General features: G+C 42.0%; 1 protein-coding gene across 3 annotated transcripts in view; it reads left to right on the top strand.

Annotated features, from left to right (window-relative positions):
- Nucleotides 1–762: 762 nt before the first annotated feature.
- Nucleotides 763–8,916, top strand: part of smarca2 (SWI/SNF related BAF chromatin remodeling complex subunit ATPase 2) — a 31,099-nt gene continuing 22,945 nt past the window's right edge. For 2 of the 3 annotated variants that reach the window (XM_079270497.1, XM_079270496.1), the window contains exons 1-6: nucleotides 763–868; nucleotides 3,102–3,359; nucleotides 4,114–4,243; nucleotides 4,694–5,053; nucleotides 6,525–6,626; nucleotides 8,226–8,478. In XM_079270497.1, the coding sequence (XP_079126623.1) occupies nucleotides 3,132–3,359; nucleotides 4,114–4,243; nucleotides 4,694–5,053; nucleotides 6,525–6,626; nucleotides 8,226–8,478 (1,073 nt within the window). In that variant the 5' untranslated portion in view covers nucleotides 763–868; nucleotides 3,102–3,131. The remainder of the gene's footprint in view (nucleotides 869–3,101; nucleotides 3,360–4,113; nucleotides 4,244–4,693; nucleotides 5,054–6,524; nucleotides 6,627–8,225; nucleotides 8,479–8,916) is intronic. The other variant, XM_079270498.1, reaches the window with a different exon arrangement.

Here is an 8,916-nt window from a genome sequence, read left to right as displayed (position 1 = left end):
AAAAAGAAAAAAGAATCGCTCAGTCGAGCTTAAGCAAACAAATGCCCGGTAAAATCAGCGTTATTTTTTTCATCATGAAAACAAAGTTTCTGATATCAGAAGGATGCAAATGGAGCTTGACTAAAACCTGTTTGTCATTTGCATGGCTTGCCTTTGAAACTCCACTTTGCTGTCATCCGACTTACTAAGTTATTGTACGGAAATGAGCGCCAGCAGTCCATCACTCTGGACTTTGCATGTTTGTTTAGAGCTCTGAAGTCTGTGGGAATTCATTACCTGCCAGATGTTACAGCAGAGCTACTGAGGCCAGTTTATTGAGGCAACTGTTGGTCACTGCTGCCATCTTGTGGTCCCTTTAAGGACCGTTCAGAGGAGCGTTTTAGAACATTTAGCCTTTACATAGTTCCCCAAGGAGCCTTTAAATTTGAAAAGTCCAAACACTTGAAACATATGAAAAAACCTTTCCCATTTGCACTGGTGCTTATAACAGTATAAGACACAATGTATTACATTACTATATTATTTGCTTCATGCTTGACAAGATCTCCAAGTTTGTAGTCAACTGTGCATCGCCTTGTTTGTAGTCATGGCCACTCAACCAGAAAGTTACAGTGATGGTTATAGGGCAGAGACACGCCCAGGAAGCACAAATCCGATGATTGACGTGAAATCCAGCCAATCACTGTGGACTATAGAATGGAACTTCCGGTGAAATTGACAAATCAGCAATGGCGACGGAAGCAAAAACTTGACATGTCAGCAAAACAACACCGAGGGGGGAGTGAACTTTTTGGGACAGCAGTCATATTTTGAAGGAAACAAAACAATATTTTCATCTAATTGTGTGCAGTTACAGTTCAGCCGAAAGGTAAAGTGACCAACGGCGCTTAATCTGTGATACATAACTCACACGTAGCTACTGTAGCATTCAGCTAAATGTCCAAACTTTGTGAAACGAGGACAGTTCGCTAGATGGAGATTCGGTACTCGAAGCTAGCTAGCTAGCTAGCATGGCTAGCTAGCTAGCATGGCTAGCTATGCTAGCTAACGCCTGCTAACGTTAGTTAGCTACGTTCCCTGACGCAGACGACCTTAGGCGTCCTCGTGTGCTTCTAAATGTAATATTAAAGTCGATTTTGGTCTCTTAAAAATATCGCCACGGTCGTGTCAGGAGCTTGACTTTCATCGAAACATGATTTTTTTTGCCTTGTATATATCCGTGATGGCCACCAGTGTTTTTTGAGGAAGCCATGATACAATCAGAGTTAATATAAATACACCAAGCTAACGTTACTGTAACTGTACGGGAATTGTCAGAAAGCAACGATGAACGTCAACCTATTTATACCACCTGTACCTTGATATTTATTTCGTATTTTACTGTTAACGTTAATGCTGATCATATTTATTTACCTGTTTATCTGTTTTAACGCTGTAAATAATGCCTGTTTTTGCTGGAAAATGAAGTGAAAGCATTGCTTGTTACTTGTAATTACGGTACCGACTACCTCACTGTACGATAGCACACATAAGTCATTGTGTTATGCTTATGATTAAACAAATATAATCTGCAGGTGATCACATTGTCTCTGCAGTAGCGATGGCTCTGAGGTCTGACAGCAGGAATTCATAGACAGACAGGTTGTAGTGTGACAAAGAGACAGTGGATGGACAGATGTGCAATGAGACAGGTGTTTGTTTACATTACCAGGCTTGCAGTTCACATACTCAATGCGGCTCTTTGTCTCCAATGCACGCAGTATGTTTAATGGAATGGCTCGTGCTGCTGTTGTTACTCAGGGCCTCTACCCGTATGATAATGAGGCTCGGAAGTGTTTTTTGTTTTGCAATCGTGTCAAGTCACACTGCCGAAATATTGCATTGGCTATGATTTACATATTCTTTGGAGATTTGGGCCTTAATTGGCAGTGGAGAAGGGAGAGAAATGCAAGAATGATTAAAAATGCATTGATTTGTTATTTATCATAGATTGTTTATCAATTCAGATAATGAAGGGACTGTCTCTGCAAGGTAGACCAACAATACATATTACAAAACAGAGTAAACAGGTTATTGTTATTAATCCTGATTTATGCCTGTGCTTAAAGCAGAACTCTATTGTTTCGATCAAAGGTGCCAATTGCTTTATATTCTTTAGAAAAGGCAAACTCATCTCCATCATGGTTTTCTTTTATTTGTTAAGTCAGTAGCAATGTATAACAAAACAATGTCTATTCTACATGAACTATACAAGCTATAAATAGTCTCTGTTTGATCATGTGATGAGACAATACAATATACGGCAGCTTCTCATCTTTCCCAATATAACAGCCGCGGCAAGGCAAGTTTATTTGTATAGCACATTTCAACAACAAGGTAATTCAAAGTGCTTCACATGAAACCATTAAAAGCATAAAGGCAAAAGTAAAGGAGATTTAAAACATACATTGAAACAATAATCGATGTCTCCCTGAGACATTACGCTGCACGCAATCAACCATACACTGCCGCAATTCTGCAATTACTCGCACACAAACCACGTCTGGAAAAGATCTCTGCCGATCTGCGTTTTATAGTGTACGCCTTGCACGAACTCGGTCCCGGAGGAAATGGCGATATATTGTGCAGTCCTTTTAAAACCATTAAAAGCAGCACATTTCAACAACAAGGTAATTCAAAGTGCTTCACATGAAACCATTAAAAGCATAAAGGCAACTCAATCGACTGTAATATTAAACACATTGTTGGTAAAATGTATATATATGTGTGCGCTTCATAACTATTAACGCATGTGCACTAGGTTCGTCTTAACTCGCCTACGCCCCTGATAGTGCTTCAAATATGTGTGTACGTATACATGCTACAGAAATAGGAGCGATACAGTGTGATCCTGTCCAGTGACGCAGCTGTGTGATACAGAGTTCCTGTTTTTAATAAGAATAAACTTTATTTAATATATTTCATACACGAAATGTAACTCAAAAAGTTAAAGAGCAAACAGTTCATACAACAGTTTAAGACATAAGAATTTAATGGTGGTAATTGACCTTTTATTGTTTTCATGGCTTTGAAATCTTCTCCCTCCTCCCCCCCCTCTGAAGCTGTCTGGTATGCGCCCAGCTGTCCAGTAGATGTCCACCCCTTCAGACACATCCGGCGGAATGTCACATCCTGGCCCTTCTCCGGGGGCAGGTCTATCCCCAGGGCCCATCTTGGGCCCTAGCCCTGGACCGGACCCCTCACCGGGCTCCGTTCACAGTATGATGGGACCCAGTCCTGGACCTGGAACACCCAACGCACCTCATGGCATGCAGGGACAGAGTGAATACTCTCAGGATGGCATGTATCCTATGCACAAGGTACAGTGTGCTGTTAAGTGTCTCTTGATGTCTGCTCATTGTTTAAAATGAACAATCAACATGCAAATCCAGCTGCCACTTACATATTTTACAGCATTTGACTGGTGCTAATTTCCAACCGTGCGCTTGCTCAAGGACAATGTTATAGTTATTTTATAACTCTGTAACGTCTTCAACAGGCGTAGTTCTTACTGTTTATGAGAAATATGACAAAAATGATTGGTTGGACTATACTTGTCATTGTCACCAAAACAAAAGAAAGACAATCAAAACAGAAAAATCCAAAGTGGAACGCTACAAGCGTCAGTGTGTTTTGTCGTCTTCTCTTGAGTGTCTTGACAAGTGGCACTTTAGAAATATATCTACTTGGCTTGGCTTAGTTGTTCATAAACCTCTTTGGCTTTCTGATCGACTTTTGTCAAAGATGTGACCTATAATGAATAGAAAGAAACGTGGTTTTGCTCTTTGCAAGCGGTAGTGTGAGTCATTTCAATTAAATTTTCTTTTCAATTGTATTTGAATGGCTCTATCACATCCCACACATTTGCCTTCGAGGGCTTTACGATCTGAACGACATCCTCTGCCCTTGAACCGCTGCATCGTTTGGCTTAAATGGAAACAATACGATTTAATATGTGGTTTGATGATAATCATCAGTCTTCAATTTTGATTTCAAGGTTGCTTTAGAGATTACAGTCCGGGGTGAAAATGCGTCGTATACAATGACTGAATCTTAATCTTCTTCTACTTTCAGACGATGGAGGGGATGAATGAGAAGACCATGGCGGATGCGATGCACTTTGGCCACATGAAAGGTGTGGGGATGAGGTCTCTGCATAGTGGTATGGGGCCTCCTCAGAGTCCGATGGACCAGCACAGCCAAGGTACCCTATTACTTAAGCATTCTGAGCAGGCAAAATCAATTATGATTGTTTTATTAATTGAAGTTTGTATTGAGGCAGCTTTCTTTTTCTCAGGAGCATCAGCAACTTGATCAGTACTTTAAGGCAGTGGTTCTTCTTTGACCTGTGTCCACCTTAAACAATCCTAGATCTCCAGATTATAACAACCAAATTGTGATTATTCCTCATACTGTTAAATATTTTTTAATAGGTTCAAAGAGTAAAAATAACCAAGGCGTTAACAAGAAAAAAACGTTTCTCAACTCATTTTGTGTCAGAGAAAAATGAATTTGTTGTTTTTCTGTCTTGTTAATAATCTGTCAACACCGTCGATTTATTTACCGGGTTGGGAACTACCGCTTTAACGGCACTAATGTGAATTTTGGTTCTGTTAAAATCATTTGAAAAAATCTCTCCTCGCCTCCACTGTAGGATACATATCCCCCCATCCATCCCCCATGGGTGTCCATGAGCATGCTTCTAGTCCCATGTCAGGAGGTGGGGTGCCCACACCGCCCCACATGCCTCCCTCCCAGTCGGGCCCCATGATGCCCATGGATCCCCAGTCAGCCGGGCCCAACATGAGCCAGCAGGGGCGGGGACCTTCTGCCTTCAGTCCGGTCCAGCTGCAGCAGCTCAGAGCTCAGATCCTGGCCTACAAGATCCTTGGCCGTGGGCAACCGCTGCCTGATAACCTCCAGCTGGCTGTTCAGGGCAAGAGGAGTCTACCCACAATGCAACAGCAGCAGCAGCAGCAGGCACCTAGTGGTAGCCCTTACAACAGGCCTCCAGGTAAGAAGACACCGATACGAACTGGTTTTGTTGCGTGACGTTGTGATCTAATGCAACTAAATCTGAACACACACGACACTTTAATATAAGATCAGCGCGTCCTCCATGAAATGTGAGGCAAAAACGTGGATGGTTCATATCTCAGTGGGGCCGAGAGTTTGACCTGAGAGCTTCCACACGTGCAATGTAAGCCGGCAGTTGACGCTGCCCGGCATGAACAGTGTGTCAGCTCGCACACTGAGATGTTGATAAATTCAAGTGATTTTCTGGTGTCAGAGATGCTTTTCATGGAAAGAATCACAAATTTTGGTGTCAACATAGTTGGGATTTCTACCTCATTTCTATGAATGTCTGTTTGTTCTCGGCAATATTAAGAAACCTTATCAGCCAATAAGTGCAGTAAACCACTGGTATGATGGAAAGTATGTGGTCGTATAGTATGATTACATATTTATCGTTACATAAGTGCTTGTTAATGCAGTGGTTGTCTGACGCATCAAAACTCCATCAATTTGGAGGCTTTTTGTGGGAAATGATCTTAAAGGTGTCAGAGTCAGGTAATCACGAAATATTTGGTTTTTTTGGGGGGGGAGGGGGCTTAAAAATGGTCATATGCAAAGGTACTGGATATTCAGATTGTTGTGTATACGGAGCATCAACTAAAGACCATTTACGGCCGGGACACACGGCCTGAGTGAGCAGCGCGGCTCCGCTGATTCACTGAAAAGATAGACAGTGGAAGTGATCTTTTCAAAGTTTATTGACATCGTACCAGCAACATTACTTCAGTTTCAATGTCTATCTGTGGAACATATCAAAGTGGTTCATACATAGTGTAACTATAATTAACTAAAGACATCCGGTCACTGTTCAAAGATAAACGCCCTCGAGTGTCTTTCTTTAGACAAAGAACCTTCATTTGTCAAGACAAGGCTTTTATTCTGAAATAATGAATGAAGAGAGTAACATCTTTTAATTGTGGATTTTTCTATTGTTTTTTGTACAAATGAGCACCCATGTCTCACCTTACCTTTTACCATCTGAAAGAAATATATATATATATGACATTTATGATGAAATGAAATGAAGCATTCTGACCATTATGAAAGGCATCTCTATGCAGTAAGACGAGCTCGCAGCAGCAACACATATAAGCTATTTTCATCATAGATTAATCTGCTATTATAACACTTAATTGAATAAATGCGAAGTCTTTAAATAGTCAGAAAATTGATAAAAGGCCCATCATAATTTCTTAAAGTCCAAGTTTACTGGTTTTTGTCCGGCCAACAGTCCAAAACCTGAACAGAGAAAAACAACACGAGAAGCATGAAACTGTGAATGTGAAGCATTTCCTCCAAGAAACAAACAAGAAAACCAAATCACTCTTGTCAAACTGTAGCTACCGTCCCATCACCGGCTCACATTATGTGTGAAGTTCTTAAAATATGAATTGTTATTGTGTTGGAAGGTATGCCAATGGCACCTTTGGGTGGTCCCCAGTCAAGTCCCTGCCCCACCCCAACCATGCAAGGACACAATCAGAGCGCAGGACCCAAGCCTTGGTCTGACGGTAAGTACGTCCTGAATTAGTGAAGAGTAAAGTGTGTCGGCCGAAGCCACGCCGAGCCGCTTTACCTTTTGATTCATAATCCAGCTTTTCACTCCACACATTTACAATCCGATGTCTGAGTGAAAGGTTCAAGGCTGTGTTTGATGTGTAGTCTTACATCAGATTCTCTTTGAAAGGAGGTGAACGTGAATCCTTGTGAAGCCGTCGGGGATGGTGTGTGGAGAGATGAGGCAAGCCGGGGTTGAATGAAAGTACAGCGTGACAGAGGGAAACAATTTGAATATCTTTATTTCTGGTTTTCTCTCAAAGCCAGCAAAGAGTCAGCGGTGCTGTTGATGAACATGACTCAAAGCCTACCTGGGCTCTGGAGAGCAAATAATACTGTTAATTCTGTTTAAAGTTGGGCAAAATGTTGGGATGACTAAATGATGTGGTGAAGTTTATCACCAGTAGAATGAATTATAAAAAGTCAAAACATTCTCCAGTTCTTTGTCATTGATGCAGCTTTCTAAAGTTTGTTTTCTTTGACTTCCAAGCTTTTGAAGTATGTTTTTCTTTCTTTCTTTTTATAAATATTTCTTTTAAACATTAGGCTTCAGGCCCAGGGTTCTCAGGTGGAAAGATCATAGCCGTCATTCAAATTGAAGCATTAATCCACCTCTTAAATATTGCATTCATTGAGAACCGTCCCAGTTGTCTGTAGCTCTCTGAATAAACCGCCACAGTGTTCTCACACACACACACACACACACACACACACACACACACACACTGGCAGAAGAACAGGCTTTTCCAGGTCTCTGCAGCTCACACACAAGTGGTACCTATACACATACACGCGCTCAAAGTTTTCCATGTCATGAAAAGCATCTTCAGCAACTTTGGCTTCTGTTAACAGCAATTCATATCCAGAACAAGTCTCTCTCTCTAGATAACTGTGTCAACAGGAAACCCGTAAATAGACAAAATCAATGAACACGGCTCACTGTTTCATGGGAACTTTAACGAACGGATCATGTCTTAATGATTAAGACGTGGAAGTTAGGGTTGGACAATATGGGAACAATAATACACGCAATACACGCAGTGAATGCATTCTCTGTCTGGTGGTTTAAGGAAGATCTGTTTTCTGTTTTTAACAGAAGAGAATCTGAAGTAATAGTCAAAAACAAAGCAATACAAAATCTCATCTCTCACTGAGGCCAATTTAAATCTGAATAAATACTGTTTTTACAAAGAGCAACAGCTCCTAGAAGGTACTCTCACGGCAAATTGGTCCCAGGTGAGGGGAGGAACCAAACAAAGAGATCTACGTCTAGATTAAAGAGAGAGAGAGAGAGAGGAGAGACTGGGCCTGGGAGGGGAAAGGTCAGTAATGTTACATGTAGGTGTCTGAAAGAGGAACGTTGTTGTTTCACTGAACTGAGGAGAACCCGGCTGGTTAAAGTAGTTACTATTAAAGAAAAACGTCACTAAAACAGGCGATGAATGCATAAAACATTGGTGTCAAAATAACTACTTGTGATTATTTAGTGATTTTCATGATGTATGAACCTGCCCGACTGTGACCCGCTCACGGACTAAGTCTTTGGTCTCCAGGTCCGGTTGGTGAAACTCAAGCCATCGCTCAGAAGCACCTCACCCCGGTACCCAGCGGACGCCCCTCCCCCGCTCCTCCTCAGGCCTCGGCTCTGCCGGCCGGGCCCCCCATGCCGGGCGGCCCGGTGACCCCCCAGCCTCCCGGGCAGCAGGTGTCCCCCATGCTCCAGCTGCAGAAACAGAACCGCGTCACGCCAATCCAGAAGCCCCAGGGCCTGGACCCGGTGGGGATCCTGCAGGAGAGAGAGTACAGGTATTTATGTATTCATCACATTGTCATTTAACTCTGCTGTCGTCACACAGGACTGCATGTCCATGTACAATGAACAGCTACTTTAAGTTCCATTTAAGTTCTGTATCCTGTCCTTTAAATTGTGTTAATTCAGACTTGAAATGTTACGTCTATCCAGTCAGATCCAGAGAGACGAACATGTCTGACCTTGTGTCACCTGTGAACTTTAATAATGTGTTGGAGCCCCTCGTGTCCGTTGCATAAACAACACGACTCACTGATATCGCTGTAATATTAATTGCTTTCTATCTCTGACAGTAGGGAGATAGTGAAGGAGATAATCTCTCTCCGCTTTGTAGTCACAAAGTCCGGCTCACTTAACTCCGTACAGAACACTTTTATGAATCTCTTTTAAAGGCTGTTGTGTTTGACATCTTTGCACACGTGTGTTAACCTTCC

Source organism: Melanostigma gelatinosum (genome assembly GCF_949748355.1).
Source record: "Melanostigma gelatinosum genome assembly, chromosome: 6".
NCBI lineage: Eukaryota > Metazoa > Chordata > Actinopteri > Perciformes > Zoarcidae > Melanostigma > Melanostigma gelatinosum.
Note: the sequence above shows the minus strand (reverse complement) of the source record. Positions and strands in the feature narration are given on the sequence as shown.